The sequence below is a fragment of the Palaemon carinicauda genome, chromosome 1, assembly GCF_036898095.1.
Source record: "Palaemon carinicauda isolate YSFRI2023 chromosome 1, ASM3689809v2, whole genome shotgun sequence".
NCBI lineage: Eukaryota > Metazoa > Arthropoda > Malacostraca > Decapoda > Palaemonidae > Palaemon > Palaemon carinicauda.
The window spans coordinates 127,803,582-127,830,139 of NC_090725.1; the positions used below are offsets into that span (position 1 = coordinate 127,803,582).

Consider the following 26,558-nt stretch of genomic DNA (forward strand, 5'->3'; position numbering starts at 1 on the left):
TTTAATTCCTTCATTCTATCTTGTTTCGAGTGTTGTTCTCCTGTCTGGTCCTCAGCTGCTGATTCTCATCTTAATTGGTTAGACAGGAACTTACAGACTATTAAATTTCTTAATCCTGATGTAGATATTAATCTCCAGCATCGACGTTCAATTAGTTCATTATGCATATTGCATAAGATTTTTCTAATTCTGACCATCCTTTACATTAAGATCTTCCCGGACAGTTCTATCCTGCTTGTAATGCAGTACTAGGCAAGCAGTTAATTCTATAAGTCAGGCCTTTCCATCAAGAGGCTCAATACTACACAGTAAACGAAGTTTTATTCCAGCTGTGACTAAGTTATGGAATGATCTTACTAATTGAGTAATTGAATCGGTTTTTATGTTGAACAGGCTGACATATCTTTTTATAGTTTATTAATGAAATATGTTTTCATTATTGTTAAGGTTTTTAATATATATTTCAATTCTTCATTACTTCTTATATTATTCATTTATTTCCTTATTTCCTTTTCTCACTGCGCTACTTTTCCCTGTTGGAGCCCTTGGGCTTATAGCATCTTGCATTTCCAACTAGGATTGTAGCTTAGCTTGTAATAATAATAATAATAATAATAATACTGTAACAATAATAATAATAATAATAGTAACATGTGAACGCTGGATACCGTACATATGAATGCATATGGGCAGCCTGCGGTTTAAGTGAGTTTAAACTTTGCGATTTCACTTAGATGCTACACAGAGAATCGCAATACCAATTAGATAATAATCAAATATTCGGGATAAAAAATCTCACGGCGTGATGATTTCAAATAGCACGTGCTCCTTTGCATTAGGCTTGCTTCGCGTCACTTCCCTCCCTCTCTCTAACCTGCTCTTCCAAGCTCTCACTGTACAATACATATCCATTTTACTGTCATACAAAGATTACTTCTATATTTGAAATAAACTGGATTTTGATTAAACTGGTGTTTCACTTAACTGTATCAATAATAATGCACGTAATATTCACAACCCAGCCAGGTGAGCTGATTGGCAATCAGACCTGGGATACCTGAAAAGATATTTTGAGCACTGAATACCTTACTGTATGTGAGAGCATTGAAAGATTGCTTGCTCCAACGATCTCTCAGGTGAAAGGAATGCTTTCACCTTTAGCGCATGCTGAGACAGCTTGCCAAGATCTACTAGAACTTTGTGAGCTTCAAAGAGCTAGCTTTGGCATTGGAACGTGCAAGTGCTTCTGACCTACCTGGTCAAATAGACTACCAGGTTAAGACATAAGTTCACGCTTGCAACTGCGTCCACCGAAAATCCCAAAGGGTTGGCGAGCTCAGAGGGAGATCTTGGCTAAAATGTATTTCTCAAGAGAAAGGTTAACTTCAACATAAGTCCATGCTGAGGGAACTGAGATGCAGCTTGTTGGGCAAACCTCTTCAACTGACTAAAATGTATGTTGCTTGCGTGTCCAACGGGAAAACCCGTAGGGTCGGTGTACATACTTCCTACGTAAAGGAGTCTGATCCTAAGACTTCATGGAAAGTCTACCTCCAAGGGGTTAAGGGAAGATGATAGCATTAGTCAATTTCACGACTCGAGGACAATATCCCTGAGATGCTATAGCATCATAAAGGGAACAGAATAAAGCTGAAATATGCCCAGTTTCCAGCCAGCGACAACAGGGGTCTGTCTCCACTGACTGCTAAAATCAGTGTTGTCGTGAGAGCGGGTGGGGCGTACTTCCCTGCTACCAACTAGTAAAAACCTATATGGTTGTTGACACCTCGTTAAAAGTTTCAACAGCAGTGTTCCAGATCCACTGAGGTCGTACTCCTATGTAAAGAACGAGAGTTTATATTTGCATAGGCATACTGTAAACATAGATTCATTTCAAGTTCTTTAATGTCCTTTGACACACGTACACAAACACACACAGAGAATGGAGTTACTCTTTCACCCAGTCAAACGGCTTTATAGTCAGTTTCTAAACCTTAGTCTTGCCTTGTAGAGTAGTTAACTTTCTAAGATTAATTCTTAATCCCTTCTATTTTTCTTTCATTGCTCCCTTTTATTTTCTATTCAAGTTTTCACAGATGATAAAATATGGTTGCCGACTCGTAAAACAAGAACTGACTATACAGTAGATTACATGAAATTTGCAATATATATGCACATTAATTAAAAGTGTGCTGTTCTACTGTAAACTTTTTTGAGTTTTGAAAGATTAATTTCTAATTAGCTTCATTATTTGTGATTACTATAGTATAACTTTCTGAAAAATTACATACAGAAAGTCCTCAACTTACAAACTAAGTTCCAAGTGGCTGTTTGTGAGGCAGATTTTTTTGTTTTTAGCCTAGGGTAGGCTTCACCCAACTCACATGCCTACAATTTTCAGCTGCAAAAATCAACAAATATTCCTGTTTCTTATTACAAAAATTGTCCTGTTTACTGCATTAAATTACATAATATTGTTTTATTACAGTTTTTCATTAAGAACATTTGATACAATATCTGAGATTTCTGATTTTAGCTGGATTAGTGTTTGTATCTCCGAATTTTTTTAAGTTGAGAACCTTCTATTGAAGTAAGCTTATAGGTCAAGATACATCAAAGTAAAATAAAAAATTCTTAATAATAAATACTCACGAATAAACTAATTTGACACCTCCCTTCAATCCACCTTTGAAATATCCCTTTCCTCGTCCACCAGCAAGTACCTGCGCCTTAACAACAACATCAGTGGAATCTAGGGATTTTGCAATTTCCAAGGCCTCTTCAGCAGTGCTGGCCACTCCAAAACCAGGAACAGGAATGCCAGATTTCTTGAGAACTGAGAAGCTGACATGTTCATGGACATTAAGATATCTCTTTTGTTGAGCTCCAGCTAAAGGTGCTGCTCCTGTATTGCTCACAACCTGGCTCATCAAAAGGAGTGAAATTAAAATACAATACAATAGTTATAAAATCTGTCTAAATATAACAGCAAATTTTGTTTCAATAAAATTCTGATATCCAACCACTAGAATTCCTAGAATCTTAAATAAGAGAACAATCATCTTATGAAACGTTAAAACGTGGATTGATCATATTTCTATATTTTTAAAAGTTCACTGAAAATTTTAATTACTACTTCTGGCCTCCTTTAATACCATGATCATGGTAAAAAAAATTATAAAAAAAAAAAAGCACACAATGAGCAGTAAATTATTTTATTCACATTATTATTTCTTAGCAATACCTTGACCTATTATTCATACTAAATATTTATTTACATTATTGGATAATTCTCAAAACACTTGGAGTACAGTATGATTAAAACTATCACTCCTTCTTTCGAAGCCTTGCTTGCCTTCTTGTGAGTACAGGAGATGGTTTTGGTGCAGGAGCCAAAGAATGCGAACGAGATGTTACCATCCCATGGAGGAGGGAGTCCTGGATCAACTTCCTCCATTGTGCTGCAAAACTGCATCAAGGTCTCCTGTGTTGAATAAGGAAGGACTCGCCACCAACGAGTTATGAAAACGGAGAGCTTCCCTCTTTTGCACCTGCCTCTGGAATCTCAAAATGACTGAGTTATTGCTGTTCAAGATCCAATTAGGCCATCGTTTGGCAGCGTTGTTCACTACGAATTCAACAGCTCTAACCCCAAAAAGCAGAACATTCTTATATGCTTTCCATTTATCTGGGTCCGGCAAATACACATTGTCGGTCAAATATCCCACGGAATTTGATCAGTAGTCTATCCATAAAGAGGCCTGCAAAGTTTCCTTAGTAATCCTGCGGTTTCCTTAATAATCCTCTCTATGTTTGCAGTGCATGCACCCAAAAACACGCCACTGCTGTGCTGCCAGCTTGTTAACCACCATGCCTTGTGCTAAGGCTGACAATGCCAGATCTAGGGACAAGGGCAATGGATCGTCATAAAAAATGTAGGATTTCCTCTGCCCAACAAAAGGTAAAGGAAGTAAACGAGATGTGTTACTCTAAGAGAGTCCCTTTCTTCACCACAATCTTTCTTAACGGACTCTGACACCATCTTAGACCAGAGCAGCTCTGGCCTGATCTTTCTGGGTCATGGGGAATGGCTGAACAAGCCCTGCATTAAGGAATTGTCAGACTCTCTTAGAAGGTGACTAGCAAGGTGAGGGTGGCATGGCTGAGAATGGTTGCTGCCGGCGATCCTAGTGATATTTCTCCCAAAAGAGCAGATGCACAAGGCAAAACCCTGACGGGACTCACGAAACTGGTTTTGTACATGCCATAAGGTGGAAAGCACCTTTATCTCCAGGGAGTTGTCAGCCACGATCACCAGATTGCTCAAAAGACCCTAACTCCAGTGAACTAGTGCGAGGTGGTGAAGAATCGCGCAACCACTTGAGGGGGAGATCACTCACGGGAGAAAAACCTCTCAAGCTAGCCAGAGTGTTGTCCATTCTTGTAGGGTTGAAGTTCACACGGAACCCAATGTGCCAAGACTCAGCGTGCGCGCTCTAGGATGGAACTCCGAAGAGAACCTGTCTGCAATTCCTCAGGTGGGAGAGGAATTGCAGAGGAAGAATCCGCTGGGGAAACCAGACCAGCTGGTAGGGACTCTCCTCCAGCAGCTCAGTGGAGAAAGTCAAGACCGACGCCTGCGGAGGCACCTGTGCGCACCTCTTGTGCCCCAAGCTTCAACACTTCCACCAGCCATTCTTTTGTGGGGGAACCCAAAAGTCCCAATGAAAGCCACAACTGACAACAAGCATCAAGAGAGGTAGACACCCCTGGGTGGAAGGCACTGCTATTTTGCTAGTGGAAGCAGTGGTGCCTTCTGAGCCCGAAGGTTGCCTGGGGGTCAAACAGTCATTGCTCTTAACTAATCAGCCTTCAGAGGAAGCTGAACAGGAAAAGGAAGGTGGGAAGTTACAAAGAGCAGGGGACAGAAGTTGGGGACTTCTTCGACCTTGAGAATGATCTCGGAGGTGAAGAATCCCTCTTAGACTTCTTCCATATACCGTATTGTTCCCTTGCAAGGATGATCACTTCCGACACTCGATGCAGGAAGAAGCCTTCATGTAAGAGTTTTGTCACTACGAAGGACAAAGTCGGTGAGGATCCCTCTCCAAGGCCGACATAGATGGTCTAATACACCAGGGCAAACCTAAATGTTTGCAGTCCTCAATACCAAGCACACCTATAAACAAAAAGATAATTTATTTTTCAAGTTTTACAGCTGGTTCAAAAGGAATGAACTCGGAAGAGAGAGACGATATGTCTGCACTCAACCGTAGTCAAAACAAAAGTGGAAAACTCACTGGGTGAGTGGGTGGGTTGGTCTATTCCCCCTAACTAGCAGAGGGTTGTTGATATTTCGCGTAAATTTTATGGTTAAATTTTAGTTCGCGCTGAAACAAATACAAGGTATCCATAGTAAAGAACAAGGGTTTGTATTTGTGTTGGAATAAACACGCTAGATGACGCATATCTGGGCAATGGGTTTCTAGGTAGTGCGACAAAACCAGGCGCATCTAGGTGAAACGCATCTTGACGGGGCACGTGGTTGAGTCGCATCCGGTAGAGCATATAGAGGTTGATGTTTCTCCGAAAGGAGCAGATGCCCAAGGCCAAACCCTTACGGGACTCACAAAACTGGTTGTGTCCATGAAATAAGGTGCTAAGTGCCTAGTACTCCAGGAAGTCATCGGCCACAATCACCAGACTGCTCCGAAGAACCAAACTACAGGGAGCTAGTGCGAGGTGGTGAAGAATCACCTAACTGCTTGAAGGAGAGACCATTCAAGCTGGCGAGAGCGTCGTCCATCCTCGCAGGATTGAGGTTCACAGGGAAGAGGAAAAGGCTGGCAAAGGTTACCTAGCAACCGTGTGGGCATGCTCTGGAGGAGGAGTTCTTCCATAGGAGTGATGGTCAGGATACTGAAGGTATGTAAGAAGTATGCGGTCCTCTGATGAATGCTTCAACGAAGGGGGCTTCCCTAGGGAAGATCGCCCGGGAGATATATCACCCTCAATGTTCTCTGAAGGAGAAAAGCCTATGACTTCTCTCTCACAGGCTGCACTCTGCTCCGTGCAGACCTTGACAAAATCACCTATACTGGCTGCTCCTTAGAAGGTACCTTGGTCCTTGAAGTACCAAGAATGATCACAATAAGCACAAGGCATCATCATACTGCAAAGAACAAGAAATAGTAGACTTTTTGCCTCGAGGCTTGCCCCAATGTTAAAAGGTCAGCACTTTTCTCTGACCAGTCCTTGATAGAGACAGATAGAGAAGGGTCAGAAGGCAAAGTACCGGGGGGAAGGGAAAGAAACTAGGATTTCCGAAGGATCCCTCTTACACTTCTTTACCTCCCCTTAAGTAAATCTCCCATTGGGAGGGCGACCACTCTCAACACCTATCACAAGGGGAGACTTCAAGTGTATGAGTGTCCTCTGCAAGCAGAGCACAAAAGGTGAGGATCCGTCTCCCATGAGCTTGTGATGGTGCGACAAAAATGACAAATTTGGAAATAATTTTTATTTTTCCTAACAATATGACAAATTCGGAGGTAATTTGTATTTTTCCTAACGATACAAACCTTAGCTATTTAATAGGGGTATTACTAAAGGACAAGCCATTAAAATTTAGGAGGGTTAACTACCCATCCTGCTGGTTAAAGTAGCTTGCTACCCTTCCCACTCATTCACCTGTGATTGAGCTCACTTTGCTTGGAGGTAGGACTTCAAGAGGGACAGGATTGGCGGGCAAGTATATTTAAATAGCTAAGGTTTGTATCATTAGGAAAAATACAAATTACCTCCGATTTTGTCATTTGTTCCGTAACTGGAATACAAACTAACGCTATTTAATAGGGGTGACTCACTCATTAGGAGGGTGGATGTCCTGCCAATCTGGCTTTTGGCCTTACCCAAGGTACTCCCTATTGTGCAGAGATTAGAGCGCCAATAAGGAGACCCTACCACCTCGCTAAACCTGCTAAGCATGGTCTGCGGCCTACGCAAGCTGTGTGTGGTGAGAAACTAGGTAAAGTTATTCTGAGACTTGCAGGGAATAACCGAGGATACCAAGACATTCCCAATACCACCTCACCAGGGTATGGGGCGCAATAGTATTGGGACAATAATAGGATACACAAGGGAGCAATGGTTTACCTGCAGAGGTTTGCTGTCAGCTTGTGCAGAGGACCCAGGATGCTGATTTTCTCAAGGGAGGGGAGGATGAAGAAAGGGAACAAGGCAAACCTTTCATTTTCACTCACTCAGACTAAAACCGGGTAACCAATGACCTCAACCTTCTGCTACTTGTCTATAAAGGAGCTTGAAGTACTAAACCAGCTGTTGTGCATCCATCACAGGACCAATAGAAAATGTATCGAGGTTCATGTGTGTCAACGCCTTGCAGGTAGTGGACGGTGAACGTAGTTTGGCATTTTTCACACGCCCACTTGCAATACCACGTGCCATGGGGGAGGTCTCACTTCTGTCTGAGGGCAAGTAAGTTCAACATTACATATGAAGATGGAAGTTCCAAAGATGAGGAAATGTCCATTCCTTTCAGTTTAAAGGCGAGACTCAAGGTTGAGCGATAGCCTTTAACCGTTGAAACCTTAAGATGCACTTCCTCCCTCAATACACAAGATATTCCATTGCTGGAATAGTGGTATTGAATAGACTGAGATCCCTTCCTTGGCACCAACCACAGCAGACGTTCCATTTTGTCTGGTAGAATGAAGTTGATGATTTTTGCAGATATCCAGGCATCCCCTTTCGCGACTTGTTGCGAAAAAACCTATCAGAGAGGAGATGCTGGATAGTCTCCAGGCGTGAAGGCGAAGCAAAGCTACTGCCTTGTAGAAAAGTTGACATGTGGTTGTCTGAGTAGATTGTCGTGAAGGAAGTTCCCTTAGGGGCTCCATCAGGAGCAGCAGAAGGTCCGGGAACCATTCCGTGTGATGCCATAGCGGAGCTATGAAGGTCATTGAAAGATTGACCGATGTTCTGGTCTTGTAGAGTACTCTTTTTATCAGAGAGAATGGTGGGAATGCGTACACGTTGAAGTTGTCCCACCGTTGTTGGAATACATCCTGCCAGAGCGCCTTTGGATCTGGAACCGGGGAGCAGTCCAACGGGAGCCTGAAGTTCAGGGCCATTGCAAACGGGTCCACAATAGGGGAACCCCACAAAGTCCAGACTTTGTTGGCTACTTGATGATCTAAAGACTATTCGGAATCCACTATCTGCGATGCTCTGCTCGGATTGTCGGCGAGCACATTCCTCTTGCCAGGAATGAAACGAGCTGATAGTGAGACCGAGTAGACTTCTGCCCATCTCATCTCAGTATATCTACGGCTAAAAGGGATAGGGGGTGCGAAAAAGTACCTCCTTGCTCCTATGAGTAAGCTACTACCGTGGTGTTGTCACTCATCACCACCACTGAGTGAACAACCAGGAACTGGTGGAACTCTTGAAGGGCCAGAAAAACGGCGTTCATCTCCAGTATATTAATGTGAAGGTACTATTCGAACTCTGCCCAAAGGACTGAGGCCGTGTGGTGATGCACCTGGGACCACCACCCTTCTTTGATGGGTCCGAGAATGCAAGTAGCATCAAATCAGGAGGAGGGACGAGAAGATCGACACCCTTCAGCAGATTCTCGTTTGCCAGCCACCATTCGAGCTATGTCTTTTCCTCTGATCCCCTGGGAATCAGAGTGTCCAGGGAATCAAAAGCCTGATTCCAATTGGACTTCAGAAGCCCCTGGAGAGTTCGAATCCTGAGGCGACCGATAGGAACTAGACGGGCCAAGGATGTTAGATGTCGAGGAGACATATATATGTATATGTATATGTATATGTATATGTATATGTATGTATATATATATATGTATATATATATATATGTATATATATATATATATATATATATATATATATATATACTATATTTATGTACACAGTTAACGACTGCACTGTAATTGTTCAGTGGCCACTTTCCTCTTAGTAGGGTAGAAGAGACTCTTTAGCTATGGTAAGCAGCTTTTCAAAATAGGGTTGTAGCCTAGCAAGTAATAATAATAATTGATAATAATAATAAATAATAATAAATCATAATAAATATATATATATATATATATATATATATATATATATATATATATATATATATATATATACACAGTGGAACCTCTACATACGATCTTAATTCGTTCCGGGAACTGCTTTGTATGATTAAAACAATCGTATGTTGAAGCAAATAATCCCATAAGAATACACTGTAATTTGTATAATTCGTTCCACAGCCCAAACACCTATGATAACTCCTTAATAAATTACAGTACTACACAATTACACATAATACAATTGCATTATATAAGAAAGATGTAAAAAAAAATAATTATAAAGAAATAATAAATAAAAAAGGGGATTTTATTGTCATTTTACCTTAGAGACAGGCCAACGCAGGTGTAAGAATTGCTACGCAGGAGACGGACGGTCAGCGAGGAAGTAGAGATGGTGACTGCGATAACGTACCGTAACTTACTCTAACTTACACTACATGAACTTTAACCTAACTTAGCTTATTTATTTTTTTTCTATTTTTATATCTTATATTTTTTTTTCTCTGCGTACTATAGTCACTTGTCGAAAAGCTGCTGACAGGGACTGCCGTTCACCTGCCGATCGTTTAGGAGATCAGCGAAATGCCGAACAGCGGTCAGTCGCAGGCTGCCGAGCGGAGAAGCGGCAAACTGCCAGTGAACGGCGGGCTGAGATTGGTGGGATGTCGAATGGTAAGTCAGCAATTGATGAGCCGAAGATGAGCAGCGAACCCTAGCGGAGCGGCTAACTGTTGGTGAGCAGCGAACGGCTAACCGTTACCGAGTGGCGAATGGTTAACCATTGGTGAACGGGTGACTATTGAGCAGTCGAAGGTTGCATGGTTAGATGGCAAGCGGCGAGCTACCGTCGATCGGCGGATATACTCGGCGATCGAAGAGCCAATGGAACCGCTAGAGAAGACTGCAAACTGCTGCATACCAATGGGTCAACGAAGGATGTGTGACAGGGTAGCTTGAACTAGCTGGAGAGTCACGAACTAGAGTTCGTTGACGAGCAGAGCTGGTCCAACAAGCGCTGCAAGGTTGGCAGACGACGAGACCGAGGTCACAGGTAAAGGGCGATCATCAAGATGTCTTTCGGCAATTGACGGGGCAATCAGCGATCGGTGATTGCTCAGCTTATGTTCGGCGATCGTTGAGCTTGCAATTGGTGAGCTGGCAAGATAGGCTGCTGACGAGTGATGAGCTGGTGACCGGGTAAGCTCTGAAAAACAGCAGAATGGATCGACGATCAACGATTTGGTGATCGACGAGCTGGTGATTGGAGATTGGCAGGCTGGGGAGCGGGTGAAAGGAGATCGGCAGGCTGGCGAGCTGACGATCGGCAATCTGCTTATTGGCGATCGGTGATCCGAGATGACGCTCAGAGCGCTGGCAATCGATCAATCGGATAAGACAAGGAATAGCAGTATGGTTCGACAATTGGAGAGGCGATCAGCGAGATAGCAATCGTCGATCAGCGAGCTAGCAATCGTCGATCAGTGAGCTAACAATCAGCAGACTGGTGAGCTGGCGATTGGGAAGCTGCCTATTGGCAATCGGCAAGCTAGAAAACGACGATTGGAGCTAGAAATCTGCAATTGAAAAGCTAAAAATCGGCCATCGGTGAGTTAGCATGTGGCAAACAGCGAATGGCGAGCTAGCAATTGGCAAACGGCAAGCTGATGATTGGCGATTAGCAAGATTAGAGCTTGACAATCGGAGAAGACAAGCTAGCAATCGGAGATCGGCGAACTGATGAATGTCGATCAGTAAGCTGACGATTGGCAATCGGCAAGACTGAAGGTTGACGATTGGAGAAAACCAAGCTAGCAATCGGAGATCGGATAACTGACGATTGTTGATCCACTGGAATAATTAATGGTTTGTGTATGAAAAAATATTTTATTTTTTATATATTGTACAGTATATAGTCCTCAAGTGTCCCCCCCAGAAAGTGCCTTAATCCATTATTATTTCTTTTTAACAGGTACTGACAGCAGGCCCCTACACCCAGTAGGGAGAGAAGTTTAGGTTATTCTTCTAACAGCAGGTCCCTACACCAAGTAGGGAGAGAACTTTAGGTTATTCTTCTAAGTATATAGGAAAGATGAAGTTGCTTATTGCCTGTTACCGTTGTGTTTAGTGGTCAGTGTTGCTGCTTTGTATTCATATTACCTTGCCTGTTAACTGGAAGTACTTAACTTTGTTGTTAGACTGAATAACACAAAAACGAGTGATTTTTATTTTGGATAAGTATAAACTGTTCGTGGAAGGGATGTAAACAAAGGCATTATAAGGCCGTTGTCTATTGCTCGTGTTCAGCAGTCAACACTGTAAAGTTGATGACTATTTTGTTTCGGTGTGCGAAGTATAACGAGGAAGAATCTCGTTACATGAGATTGTGTCATAAACATTATTAGTTCACAGGAGCTATTGAAATGAAATATCTGGTAGTTGGTCCAGGAAGTGAATTCAGATGCTAAGAGGAGAGGGACTGTGTTCGAGTTTAGTTTGAATCATTCCAGAATTATCAAAACCCCTTCCAAGAAAAAGATTTAGGCACTACTGTTGTTGGTCAGAAAAGTTTCACTGACAACAAAACCTATCACAGTGCGGGTTTACAATTGGAGATTTTCTAGATATTGCTATCATAGGCCCACAGAGACCTGCACAGCGTCGTATGCCGCCATACTATTCAGAAGCTAGGAATTTTTAAGTAACTTTGCAGCCTAATGGGTGACTGGATACTGATAAGGACAGTACAGTATTGCTTTAGGGAAAACTATTGCAGTACAGTATTTTCACAATTTTATAATTTCTTTCTAGATGGTTGATATTAATTATGATATTTTAATTATAAAATAAATTTTTGAATATACTTACCCGGTGAATATATAATAGCTGCAACTCTGTTGCTCGACAGACACATACAGTAAAAACTCGCCAGCGATCGCTATACAGGTTGCAGGTGTGCCCACCAGCGCCAACTGTCGGCCAGATACCACTCTCGATGTAAACAAAGACTCAATTTCTTCTCATCCCACTGCGTCTCTATTGGGGAGGAAGGGAGGGTCGTTTAATTTATATATTCACCGGGTAAGTATATTCAAAAATTTATTTTATAATTAAAATATCATTTTTAAATATTTAACTTAGCCGGTGAATATATAATAGCTGATTCACACCCAAGGAGGTGGGTAGAGACCAGAGTTAAATATGTTTACATCGTATAAGCTAAGAGTTTTTTATTTCATTTTGACAGTTATCAATATAACAAAACCAAAATAAATAGGTACCTGGTAAGGAAGTCGACTTAGACGATTACTCTGCCTTGTAAGTACGTCTTCCTTACGGAGCCCAGCGATCCTCTTAGGATGCTGACAGACCCCCAGGAGCTGAAGTATCAAGGGCTGCAACCCATACAACAGGACCTCATCAAACCCCTAATCTGGGCGCTCTCAAGAAATGACTTTGACCACCCGCCAAATCAACCAGGATGCGAAAGGCTTCTTAGCCTTCCGGACAACCCATAAAAACAACATTAAAACATTTCAAGAGACAGATTAAAAGGATATGGAATTAGGGAATTGTAGTGGTTGAGCCCTCACCCACTACTGCACTCGCTGCTACGAATGGTCCCAGTGTGTAGCAGTTCTCGTAAAGAGACTGGACATCTTTCAAGTAAAATGACGCGAACACTGACTTGCTTCTCCAATAGGTTGCGTCCATGATACTTTGCAGAGATCTATTTTGCTTAAAGGCCACGGAAGTTGCTACAGCTCTAACCTCGTGCGTCTTAACCTTAAGCAAAGATCGGTCTTCCTCACTCGAGTGTGAATGAGCTTCTCGTATTAACAATCTGATAAAATATGACAAAGCATTCTTTGACATAGGCAAGGATGGTTTCTTAACCGAACACCATAACGCTTCAGATTGGCCTCGTAAAGGTTTAGTACGAGCTAAGTAGAACTTAAGAGCTCTAACAGGGCATAAGACTCTTTCTAGTTCATTGCCTAAGATCTCCGATAAGCTAGGAATATCGAAAGATTTAGGCCAAGGACGAGAAGGTAGCTCATTTTTGGCTAGGAAACCAAGTTGCAGAGAACAAGTAGCTTTTTCTGACGAAAACCCGATGTTCTTGCTGAAGGCATGAAGCTCACAGACTCTTTTAGCCGAGGCTAAGCATACCAGGAAAAGAGTCTTAAGAGTGAGATCTTTCAGGGAGGCTGACTGTAAAGGCTCAAACCTGTCTGACATGAGGAATCTTAGGACCACGTCTAAATTCCACCCAGGAGTAGCCAAACGACGCTCCTTAGTGGTCTCGAAAGACTTAAGGAGGTCTTGCAGATCTTTATTGTTGGAAAGATCTAAGCCTCTATGCCGGAAGACCGAGGCCAACATGCTTCTGTAGCCCTTGATAGTGGGAGCTGAAAGGGATCGTCCTTTTCTCAGGTATAAGAGAAAATCAGCTATTTGGGCTACAGAGGTACTGGTCGAGGATACGGAAACTGACTTGCACCAGTCTCGGAAGACTTCCCACTTCGATTGGTAGACTCTAATGGTAGACGCTCTCCTTGCTCTAGCAATCGCACTGGCTGCCTCCTTCGAAAAGCCTCTAGCTCTCGAGAGTCTTTCGATAGTCTGAAGGCAGTCAGACGAAGAGCGTGGAGGCTTTGGTGTACCTTCTTTACGTGTGGCTGACGTAGAAGGTCTACTCTTAGAGGAAGACTTCTGGGAACGTCTACTAACCATCGAAGTACCTCGGTGAACCATTCTCTCGCGGGCCAGAGGGGAACAACTAACGTCAACCTTGTCCCTTCGTGAGAGGCGAATTTCTGCAGTACCTTGATGACAATCTTGAATGGTGGGAATGCGTAAAGATCCAGATGTGACCAATCTAGGAGGAAGGCATCTATATGTATTGCTGCTGGGTCCGGGACTGGAGAGCAATAGATTGGAAGCCTCTTGGTCAGCGAGGTTGCAAAGAGATCTATGGTGGGTTGACCCCAAGTCGCCCAAAGTCTCTTGCACACATTCTTGTGGAGGGTCCATTCGGTTGGAATTACTTGACCTTTCCGACTGAGACAATCTGCTAGGACGTTCAAGTCGCCCTGGATGAACCTCGTTACTAAGGAGATGCCTCGATCTTTTGACCAGATGAGCAGGTCCCTTGCGATCTCGTACAACGTCAGTGAGTGGGTACCTCCCTGTTTGGAAATGTACGCCAAGGCCGTGGTGTTGTCCGAGTTTACTTCCACCACTTTGCCTCGAAGGAGATTCTCGAAGCTTATCAAGGCCAGATGAACCGCCAAAAGCTCCTTGCTGTTGATATGCATGCTCCTCTGACTCGAGTTCCACAGACCTGAGCATTCCCGACCGTTCAGCGTCGCGCCCCAGCCCAAGTCCGATGCGTCCGAGAAGAGAACGTGGTTGGGTATCTGAACTGCCAGGGGAAGACCCTCTCGTAGGCTGATATTGTCCTTCCACCAAGTCAGACAAGACTTTATCTTTTCGGAAATCGGGATCGAGACCGCCTCTAGCGTCTTGTCCTTTTTCCAGTGAAAAGCCAGATGGAATTGAAGAGGACGGAGGTGTAGCCTTCCTAGCGAGACAAATTGCTCCAGGGATGACAGCGTCCCTACCAGACTCATCCACAGCCTGACTGAGCAGCGTTCTTTCTTCAGCATCTTCTGGATGGAGAGCAGGGCTTGATCTATTCTGGGGGTCGACGGAAAAGCCCGAAAAACTTGACTGTGAATCTCCATCCCTAAATACAGAATAGTTTGGGATGGGACCAGCTGTGACTTTTCCAAATTGACTAGGAGTCCCAATTCCTTGGTCAGATCTAGAGTCCAATTGAGATCCTTCAGACAGCGACGACTGGAAGAGGCTCTGAGAAGCCAGTCGTCCAAATAAAGGGAGGCTCGGATGTCCGATAAGTGGAGGAATTTTGCCACATTCCTCATAAGCCTCGTAAACACGAGAGGAGCTGTGCTTAGGCCAAAGCACAGGGCCCGAAACTGGTACACCACATCTTCGAAGACGAATCTCAGAAAGGGTTGGGAGTCTGAGTGAATGGGGATGTGGAAGTAGGCGTCCCTTAGGTCTAGAGAGACCATCCAGTCTTCCTTTCTGACCGCTGCTAGGACTGACTTTGTGGTCTCCATGGTAAACTTCGTCTTTGTGACAAAGACATTCAGAGCACTGACGTCTAGCACCGGTCTCCAACCTCCTGTCTTCTTTGATACTAGGAAGAGACGGTTGTAAAACCCAGGTGATTGAAGGTCCGAGACTTTGACCACCGCTCCCTTCTCTAGCAAAAGAGACACTTCCAGTTTCAGGGCTTGTCTCTTTTCTTCCTCTCTGTACCTGGGAGAGAGATCGATGGGGGACGTCGCTAGAGGGGGTTTGCGTACAAAAGGGATTTTGTACCCCTCTCTGAGCAACCTCACAGATTGTTGATCTGCGCCTCTCTTCTCCCAGGCTTGCCAGAAGTTCTTGAGTCTGGCACCTACTGCTGTCTGAAGTTGCGGGCAGTCAGACTCTGCCCTTAGAGGACTTGGATAATTTTCTCTTCCCTCTCTTCCCTTCGGCATGAGCACCTCCCCTGCTGGAGGCTCTGCCACGAAAGGGCGGGATAAACCGAGACGCTGGAGTGTCCATCCTAGGTCTAGCAGACAATGCCGGCAAAGGGGGAGCTTTGCGAGCCGAGGACGCAACTAGATCGTGGGTGTCCTTCTGCACTAAAGACAAGGCAATTTCCTTAACCAAGACTTCAGGAAACAGGCACTTGGACAAGGGCGCAAAGAGTAGCTCAGATCTTTGGCATGGCGTCACTCCAGCAGACAGGAAAGAACATAGAGACTCTCGTTTCTTCAGGACTCCGGACGTGAATGAAGCGGCAAGTTCGTTGGACCCATCACGGACGGCCTTGTCCATGCAGGACATAATGAGTAAGGAAACATCCTTATCAGCAGAAGAGATTTTCCTACTCAGGGCTCCTAAACACCAGTCTAGGAAGTTAAAGACTTCGAACGCCCTAAATATACCTTTAAGAAGGTGGTCCAGGTCCGAGGGTGACCAACAAATCTTCGAGCGTCTCATGGCAAGGCGGCGGGGAGAGTCTACAAGACTTGAGAAGTCGCCCTGGGCAGAGGCAGGAACTCCCAAGCCGAGAACTTCTCCCGTGGCATACCAGACGCTCGATCTAGACGAGAGTTTAGATGGGGGGAAGGCAAATGCTGTCTTCCCTAAACTCCTCTTGATCTCTAACCAATCGCCTAACAGCCGTAAAGCTCTCTTGGATGAGCGAGAGAGAACGAGTTTAGTAAAGGCAGGCATGGTAGTAGGAACGCCTAAGACAAACTCTGACGGCGGCGAACGAGAAGCCACAGAAATAAAGTGGTCAGGGAACAACTCCTTAAACACAGCCATGACTTTTCCAAAGTCCAAGGATGGTTGAACTGCTTTAGGCTCATCAAGTTCTGAAGGTTGATCCTCAGGATGTGGTTCAGCAACGTCCTCATCTGACAGTTCCTCATCCGATAACTGATGAGAACACGGCAAAGGTGTGGGCAACGTTTGACTCGCCGAGTCCGGTCCCACTGGTGCATACGTGACGGAGCCGGACGCAGCGTCATGGAACTGCTGAACAGTCTGGGAACTGTCAACAACCACAGGTGCGCGAGGACGCACAGCGTCCACCCGAGACTGTTTAGACCGTCTGGGTTGTGCAGTCAACACCATACCGGGTTGCGGAGGTTGACGCACCGCGTCAAAACAAGTCACCTCTGATGGTTGATGAACGTCCTGAACGTCACCAACCACATCCGTGCGTTGCCTAACGTCAACGTGCGGCTGGAAATCCACACTGGGTCACATCGGTGGAGGTACTACCCCAACTGGTTGACGCGAGAAAGCTACCTCAACGTCAACAGGACGCACAACAGACCGCTTGGATGGTTGTTGGCCAGTAAGTTCAGCGGCAACCTTCTCCGCATTGAAGTCCTCCATCAAGGATGCAAGCTTGGACTGCATGTCTTGCAGTAACACCCATTTAGGGTCTACGGAAGCAGGTGCGGTAACAGACGGGGTGAGCGACTGAGACGGCACAACTTTGCCTCTCTTAGGCGGCGAGCAGTCATCAGATGACGGCAACGGGTCCGAACTGTCCCAGTGGCTACAACCGGGACGTTGGACTTGTCCTGAAGGGACCGACTTACGCTTTAAAGGTCTGGAGACCTTACGAGAAACACCTTCGGACGACGAGGTAAAAATGGGCTCTCTCGTCTTACGTTGGTAGGGGCGATCTTGGAGAGATACGCCTGATACCATAGAGGGAACGTCTGTTCGCTGATCAAGGCCTCTCGAACCCATGAGTCGTACGACATTGCTTCTCCCCTGGGCTTGGGAGCTTGCAAGAGGTCCCGGACTAGGTGGACGACAGGCACGAACAGACGAACCCTCGAGCGCAACACTGTTCACAACACTTTGAGAAACACTAGGCACTTTAACACTTTCCGCCGTGACACTTTGGCACTTTAGTTCCTTTACGTCCGCCATGAGTTGATTCCGGTCACTTGCTAAGGCCTCAACTCTCTCCCCCAAGGCATGAATAGCACGCATCATGTCTTGCATCGACGGTTCTTGAGTGCTAGGAGGGGGGTTAGGAACAACCACTAGAGGGGAAGGATTAGGTTCAGGGGCATGTGGAGAGGAAAAATCTACCGACCTAGAAGAACTTCTCCTTACCCTATCTCTCTCTAGTCTGCGTGTGTATTTATCAAATTCGATAAAATCGAATTCCGAAAGGCCCACGCATTCCTCACACCGATCTTCCAATTGACAGGTTTTACCCCGACAATTGGAACAAACAGTGTGAGGGTCGAGAGAAGCCTTTGGAAGACGCCTATGACAGTCCCTAGCATTACATTTTCTGAACTTGGGAAGGGTCAGCCATTTTGAATTAGTCAAGGGAAAATTCCAAAAAACGATATAAGTCATCAACAATTAATCCGATCCAAAAAAGAGTTCAAGGATTTATTTGAAGAAAAAACACCTGTACTGCGAAAGCTCAAACCAAATTAAAGTACTTCACCAAATATGATGGGAAAAACTCCAGGTTCAACAGCGAGTAAAGTACGTTTTGTCGACACGTCGACAGAGAAGAAATTGAGTCTTTGTTTACATCGAGAGTGGTATCTGGCCGACAGTTGGCGCTGGTGGGCACACCCGCAACCTGTATAGCGATCGCTGGCGAGTTTTTACTGTATGTGTCTGTCGAGCAACAGAGTTGCAGCTATTATATATTCACCGGCTAAGTTGAATATTTAAAAGTTCAGGTTTATTACTGGTCATTACAGATGTCATAAAACCATAGTGTTGCGGGGTTCTCCTTTAAGCTTAGTGTAGTAGTATTGTTTGTTAAGATAGTTGGACCACACAGACAATACACACAATTGCGTTTATGATGTACTAAAACATGTAGATGTTTGTAGCATAGCGTTAGGAGCTTTTCTGGAATATAGATTTTTTATTCCATTTACAAATAAATATTTTTCTTGTTTATATGAAGACAGCATTTCATTCCAGTTCCTTACACCATTGTGTCCCCTTCTCAGCTACCCATTACTGTATATGTTTAGTATTATTTTTTTCCTTTATAAAATCTAACCTGAGATTCAAGCTATTCATGTATACTGCTCATTTTCCCAGAAATGAATCAGCAGTCATGCTACACGTTTATTCAGCAAGCTGAAGGCATGGGAAGATAAGGAGGAAGTAAGGTTCTAGCTGGGTCCCCTTGCCCAGTATAAGCCTGTTGCCTAGATTTTTGGGTATTTCACCGTTTTACATTTTTGTGTAGTGAACGTTGAAGTGTGGTCGGTATTCGGACACCAGGCAGTTCGGGTGCTACCTCTGGCCACAGTCCGCAAACCACTACACCATGAGCTGGAGATCGTTGATCGGCAAGCTAACAATCGGCAATGGTAAGCCACGAGAAACAGTTCGATGGGGAGAGGATGGAGATGAGAGATGGACACGCAAACGCTGCAAGGCTGGTGAACAGCAAGTCCGAGGAGACAGGCGAGGGTCGGTAACCAGCGGGAGAAAGGCGAGACTCGTCAGGCCAACAATACTACATGGTCCTTGAACAATACTCCAAAAGGGATCATTCGGCAGAAGTTGACATGTCAAATGGACGCCTCTTTGCCAAAGGCGAAAGAGCGTATCTGAGGCGACAAGGAGGATCACAAGATCAGTGAAGGTGAAGGTCGAGTTAAAGGGCTATGCGAACGCCTACCCCTACCTCTAGACGAGAAACGTATACACCTTGATCGTGCACGCGCGGTTCGCAGTCGCGAACGAGCTGTTTGTGAACGGGAGAGTATAGTTCTCGGAGAATGGCATGAGCATCGTGAATGTATAGCTCACGAACATGAGTGCCGACCTCCCGAACGTGAACGTCGTTCAAGTGAACTGAGCCCTCGCGAGCGTGAACACTGCCCTCGTGAACGGAAGCTTCGTCCTCATGATGTAATACGCGAGCGTCTGGACCTAGGTCTAGACTGGGATGCTCGTGATCGTGCATATCGCGGTCGTGAAATTTCTCCTTGTGAAAAGGAACGCCTCCGAGAGGAGCGTTGAGACCAGAGCTCTCGTGAGCGTGAAGCTCTAGAGCAAGATTGCCTTCCAGAAAAAGTGTTCGGATCGTGGTGACCTACGATCCAGTTGATGTTCTGATTGTCGCGAACAACGATCAGGGGAAAAGTGTCCGGAAGGGCAAGGCTCATCCTTTGGCACTGCTGGTCCCAAGAAGATCATTACCTGCAACCTATGGGCTCCTGTGGGAAGAAACAGAAAGTTGGATGTTACAGGACGACGAGGTCCCAGGATGGCGAGCAGGGTTGTCGTCAGCAGGAGGCCGTTGGAAGGGCAATTGCAAGCGATCACCTCGTCGGCGCGTAGAAGGTCCAGGAGAGGGCAACAGATGGACTTTGCACAACTCCAGAGCATGAGATGTTGAAGGATTTCAAGAAGGGTCCTTCGAAGGAGGTCCCGAGATCCCTAAGGTTGGCCACACCTGCAATACATCTGACAGGGAGAATGACTCCCCAGCGGCTGGAGGTGAAGTTGTTCCTCTAGGGGAAGCAACTAACACCCCCAGTACCCTGGGGTTGCCAAGGAGTTAGTCGGCCTGCGCTTCTACTCAATCTTCCCCCAGAAGAGAGAGAGCGAGAAGGAGCTTTTGAAAGAGACTTGGGGGTGCGTGAAGAAGAACAAACTTTCCTCGCCCCTGAGGGAGAAAGATCGCGCTTGGGCGCCTTCTTCCTGCGCCGTCCAAATTTCTACCATTGGGAGGCAGGCTACTCCCTACACTCTGAGCAGGGCAAACCCTGCTCGTATCGATGCCCTCTACATCAAGGACACAGTGCGGGTCAGTATCCAACGATGACATGAAGGTACCGCACGCAGCACCCTCAGGCCTAGGATAGGTCCTCATGAAGGTGATTACGCACACTTGAAAAGAAAAAGCAATGAAAGATGTCCAATGACAGCCTTGGGAAGAGAGAGAGGAGACGTTCACTCTCTACCGAGCCAAAAGAAAAAGTGACATACCTCACAGCTGTGGGAGTATTTAAAGATGGCTGGGTAACCCCCCCCCCCCAACCCTACCTGCTCCAGTGGTTAGGCAGGGTTGCCACCTCGCACTTTAAGTCTAATGGCTACCTTCCAGCTTCGCTGAAAGATAATCCAAATAAATAACGGAAGGTTTGTTTTTATGGGAACAAATAAATGTATTTGACTGTAAATTTCCAGTCAAATGTATGAACCATATATTTTCCCAGCTGATTACCTTGTTTTATATATTTCAGACCTTGAATATTGGGCAAACCATCCATTCATAAATTTTTGTACCTCCCCATATAAAAACAATAAGGGATTCCAGAAGGGAATTTGTTTTTTTTGGGAGGTTAAGGAAACACCAAAACTGATGGTTAATACACGATACTTTATTTCCTAGCGAAACTGGAATTTGTTTAAAAAATGGACGTATGCTGGATAGTTTGGCATTTTTCTCTATATAGTTAAAGAGGGCTAAGGGATAATAACTTATGTATCGGTTGATTAAAATGTAAAGTATTTCTCACTATAATACCATTGTTTACATTTGGGTGACTGATGGCAAGTTATTGTGCACGAGTTGCTTGTAGCCTATTCGTTTTTGCCAATTGTTCAGTTTTTTTGTATGATGTAATCATTACCTAGCTTTTTTACCCAATTACAGTACAAACTTTCATATATGCAAAAGTTTTCGGGTGTCGTTTTACAACACATTTACTTCCAACCCTTCTGTACAGTTTCAGCTTAACCATCATCACCTAAAGACTTAAGGGGAGTACAATCTATTTAGAAATTTAGAGTAATTTCATCTATGTCAGCAATTGATTAAAATGGAAAAGCTCTCCATTCACTGTATAGCTATTGTTGTTCATGTGAAAGTAAGAAATATCCCCTAAATAATGATCCACGGGGGTTGGGAGCGCAGCTGAAGATGTACCGTATACCAGAACATAGGAGCAGTGATGTCATGTTAATTTAGCGAGCAGAGCGAGCTACAGCGGGGGCAGAAAAAATTAGAAGGACATGAAGTGAATCATATATAATTATGACACTTTAATTTTCAGTCACTTACATGAACCATAAGTTTTTCCAACTGGTTATCTTGTTTATGTTTTGAATTTCTGACCATTATTATTGCTTAAATCATTTTTATAGGCATTTCCCCAGCCAAAACACCTTTGTTTCCTACTGGTGTCCCCCATAATTGTCTTAATATAAGGAGATCTAAAAACTTATAAATGGGTGGTTTACCCCAATAATCATGGTCAGAAATGGCTAAAATACAAGATAGCGATTATGGAAAATACAGTAAATGGTTCATGCAGGTGCCAATAGAAAGCCGAATCCCTCCGCCCAACAACTGAACTGAACTGAACTGTGGCTTATTTTATCACATATTTACCATTTTTTTCTGTATAATTATCTAAGCCTAGGGCATAAAAACTTTTGTATCAATTGATTAAAATGTGAACACTATTTCGTTGTGGAAGTTCATTGGGTAATAGTATAGAACACCACGCTCTCCATTTACTCCAATATAATGTAATCCTGCAGTTCTCACCTTCTTGCACAGTAATTAGGTGGTTATTTAAATTCTGGGAAAGCAATAGTTAGCAAGATATGTTGAAGAGGGGGGAAGGAGTTATAAAAAGAAAATAGCTCGGTTTCCTCACTAAAAGACTTGGAACTGACATGTTAACATCGTCAACCAAACAGAATTCGTGATGCCAGCGTACATAAACAGAAGTTTGTGATGCCAGCGTACATTTGATTTACTGTTTATTCAAAATATACTTAATTAAAAATGGATTAATTACTCAAAAGTGTCCTTAAAATATGCAATTTACAAATAGTGACACTTTTGAGTAATCATAATTCTTGATTAAGTATATTTTGAATATACAGTATATCAAATGTACGCTGGCATCACGAACTTCTGTTTATGTACGCTGGCATCACGTTCTGTTTGGTTGACTATGTTGACGTCAGTTCCATGTCGTTTAGTGAGGAAACCGAGCTATTTTCTTTTTATAACCCCTTCTCCCCTCTTCAACATATCTTCCTAATTACTGCTTTCCCAGAATTTAAATAACCACCTAATTACTGTGCAAGAAGGTGAGAACTGCAGGATTACATTATATTGGAGTAAATAGAGAGCGTGGTGTTCTATACTATGACCGTTCATTGTTTACTTTTAAAAGACTGATGGTTTACTACTGAGCATATAGTGTTTGCAGTTGTATAAGGCAACTATGCATTTTTTGTATAAATACCTGGCTTTTTTGGTGAATTTTTTTATTTAAAACTATATTTCATAGCTTTAAAAAATGGGAACATGGTATAATTTCAGGTGTTTTTAATAATGATTTATGTCGCAAATCCATAATTTTTGAGTTATGGTGGATCGACTGCCATAACTGAAAACCTATGGTTTTACGCTAGGTATTGCCTTCAATTACGTTCGAAACACCTTGAAATATACTGTGTACCAGTCTAATTGCATGATATCTAAATTAACAATTTTAAACTTTGTTGTTTCTACCAGTCATCATAATAAAAAAAAGCCACCATAATTAAAACCGAGTCAAAACACTAGAGCTTTTGTTTGCCAGGACTTCAGAATGCATAGAAAATGGACTCTCCTTCCCAATCGTAACAGTGATCAATCCTTACTTAATTGAACTAAGGATTTACTGTATTGGTTTTGCTTTGCCATATCCTTGCTTACTTCACAATCAAAAATTTTCTCATTGCTCCTATGTTCTGGTAAGCACAAGTTTTGCTGTGTGTGTTAACCCCATTGACTAGTATTTCGGCGTTAATTATCAATTTACCATTATAGATACGGAGAACAAATTTTTCTACTAAAATCGTCTGTGTTCTTGGAAAAATGACACTTATAATTAACTACAAATAAAAACTTAATTATCTAAGAAATAATAATTAACAGGGTTAGCATGTGCAGTTCAGCATGTACCGCTTGCCAGTACATAGGAGCTTGTTGTTTTTCATTTTCTGCATGCGTAGCAAAAGCACGGCGGTCCAGAAATCATTAGATTTCTAAAAAAAAAAAAATATTGGAGTGCATGCATGATAGCGGGCACCTGTATGTATGATGACGGCTGACTATGAATACGGCAGTGTAAGGGGGGTCACAGGGAGGCGTTAGCCGCCCCCGTTAGTTAAGTAAGGACATGGCTTGTAGGTTAGGGGGAGGAGTTTAGGTTAGTTGGTGTCGAAATTTTATGCTCGCTGGAGGAACTGGCCGCTGATATACAAAGGCTCCATAATGTCCCCATTCTTATATGGTAAATCAGGTTTTCAGTCTATTTGCTGTTTTAACAAAGGTCAAATTAAGTGAAGCTTATTATTTACTAAAGGATCAGCTAAGTAACTGTAAATTTATCTATATTTACCATTTGATTAATATAACTTTGATATCGAAATTACGTCTATTCAAATAAGTAACGGTCTGTGGTCTACCGTATTGTAGGTTACGGTAAAGTTATTGAGGGTGACTACCATAAACAGTTAACAAGATTCCTTGATATGTCAACTAGACTTATTCAAATGTAACAGCAATAATTAACCAAATCCTTTCCCACTCTACACAGGTTATTATTAGCTACGACACTCCTGGTAGGCCTATCCGATCTACTTTAGAGGCAATCTCAAGGGCAATTTCTCCCTACTTTTACTTAGCTATAAATCCATAAAAATCTCAATGTGTGTAGCCATGAAAGTTTACCAATAGAACGTTAATGAAAACTTAAAGATTGTTAACTCATCACAATCTTCTAAAATACCTGAAGAGCCCTCCTTGCGAAGAATTTTTCTGCAGCGGAAATCGACCGGCTTAGTACGGTAGCCATATTGCTCAGATTAATAACATTTCTTCTTCTTTCAAAAAGGACGTCATATGACGGTGATTTTATTTTAGGTTTCTGCTAAATGACTTAAAATTTGCTACATACATTCTCTTGAGGGATTGCCATTGAATGTTACAAAATTGACACTGTTTTGCATAATAATAGAACTTCTAATTTTATCATAAAAGAATTTGTAAATTATATGATTCGGGAAAGAACAATGTTTTTCAGAGGTACTGAACCTTCCAAATGTAAGGCTACATTGATTTTCATTTCTTTGTTTGTCGAGTATTTTGTTCACTTAGGATTGTAGCAACTAGAAAACAAAGAAAAAATCATTAATATGTAAGAATATATTTGTTCATCTTCAAGCACAAAACCGCTAGTATAAGCCGAAAACACCGTTACTATGGTAATATATTGGAATTGCACAGAATAATGCACACACACGCACACACACACACACACACACACACACACACATATATATATATATATATATATATATATATATATATATATATATATATATATATATATATATATATATATATATATATATATATATATATATATATATATATATATATATATATATATATATATATATATATATATATATATATATATATATATATATATATATATATATATATATATATATACAGTATATCAGCCGTAGCTAATCCATTGTAGGACAAAGGCCACAGACATGTTCAATCTCCTAAGTAGCCTATAGACCTATATGGTTGCTGAATTTCAAGAGATATACCTAGAATTAGAGCATGGTGGCGGAGTTACACCTAATTAGACAGAAAGCAGGACTGTTAGTCTATTGATCTATCTCATAATTATATCATTACATTGTGGTGTGAATTGGTAACTGTGACTGCTGGTGTTTGTATGCTTGCTTGGCAACATTGAATCCCTAACACTGTACCGGCTTGGTCAACACCTTGCCACAACTTTAAGCCGAATAAAACCAACGTTCCAGCAACTGTGTTCGGTATTCCAAAATTTATTCCGCTTAATATTCACCATGGACAAGTTTCTGAGGCCCAGCTCGATTGACGTGAACCCAGAATCAGCCGATGCGGAGGACAAATTGATTATGTGGCATGATAACTTTGGGGCGTTCTGTGCGGCCATCAACCCAGAATTAAATCCAGATAAGTTGGCCTTGCTTCATGTTCACGTATCTTGTAAACTGTTTAAGATAATTAAAAGTGCCACCACATATGCCACTGCCATAAGCCAGTTGAAGGCTAGATTTGTGAAACAGAAAAGTGAGGTGTTTGCCAGATGCTTTTTTGGATAACCTCAAAGGTCTGGCCTCGGAATGTAGCTTCACTGATTGTACAGCCGCTCAGGCTGAAGAACTGGCCATCAGAGATTCATACATCACGGGTATGGCATCTAATGCAATCCGACAGAGGCTGTTAGAGAGCTTATCCTTGTACTTATCCACAGCTGTGAAACAAGCCCGTGCACTGGAAATGGCTCAACTGCACTCAGCGTCTTATGCAAGTGAAACCAATACCACAGTGGCAGCATTGATGGATGATCAGGCAAAACCCGAAACGGATCCCAACAGTTTTCTGATCGAAATGAGTGACTCCCCGAATCCTAGTGAGTGTGCTGCCGCCGTCAGCGGTCAGAGGTGCTTCTTTTGTGGAGGATCCCTACATCCCAGAGCCCACTGCCCAGTCAAGAAAGCCTCATGCTCCAACTGTCAGAAGGTAGGTCATTATGCTCGTGTCTGCAAGTTGCAAAGAAAACGATGGAACAATGATGGTAAATTAACTAATTCTAATCTTGTAGCTGGAATAGTCCCAGACACCCTCCCACAGTCCACTCCTACTTCCATGACAGGGGCTGCGGTGGCTGCAGCTTCTCCTGCACTACGAAGTGTTTACAGAACTGTCCTACCTGTAGAACTGAATGGAGGCGAGGCCCTGGAC

General features: G+C 43.2%; 1 protein-coding gene across 1 annotated transcript in view; it reads right to left on the minus strand.

Moving 5' to 3' along the window:
* Nucleotides 1-24,682, minus strand: part of ScsbetaA (Succinyl-coenzyme A synthetase beta subunit, ADP-forming) — a 64,382-nt gene extending 39,700 nt beyond the window's left edge. Inside the window, exons 1-2 of the mRNA XM_068384765.1 lie at nucleotides 24,535-24,682; nucleotides 2,653-2,921 (exon numbers count right to left, since the gene is read on the minus strand). Coding sequence (XP_068240866.1) covers nucleotides 2,653-2,921; nucleotides 24,535-24,600 — 335 coding nt within the window. The 5' untranslated portion in view covers nucleotides 24,601-24,682. The remainder of the gene's footprint in view (nucleotides 1-2,652; nucleotides 2,922-24,534) is intronic.
* Nucleotides 24,683-26,558: the final 1,876 nt, after the last annotated feature.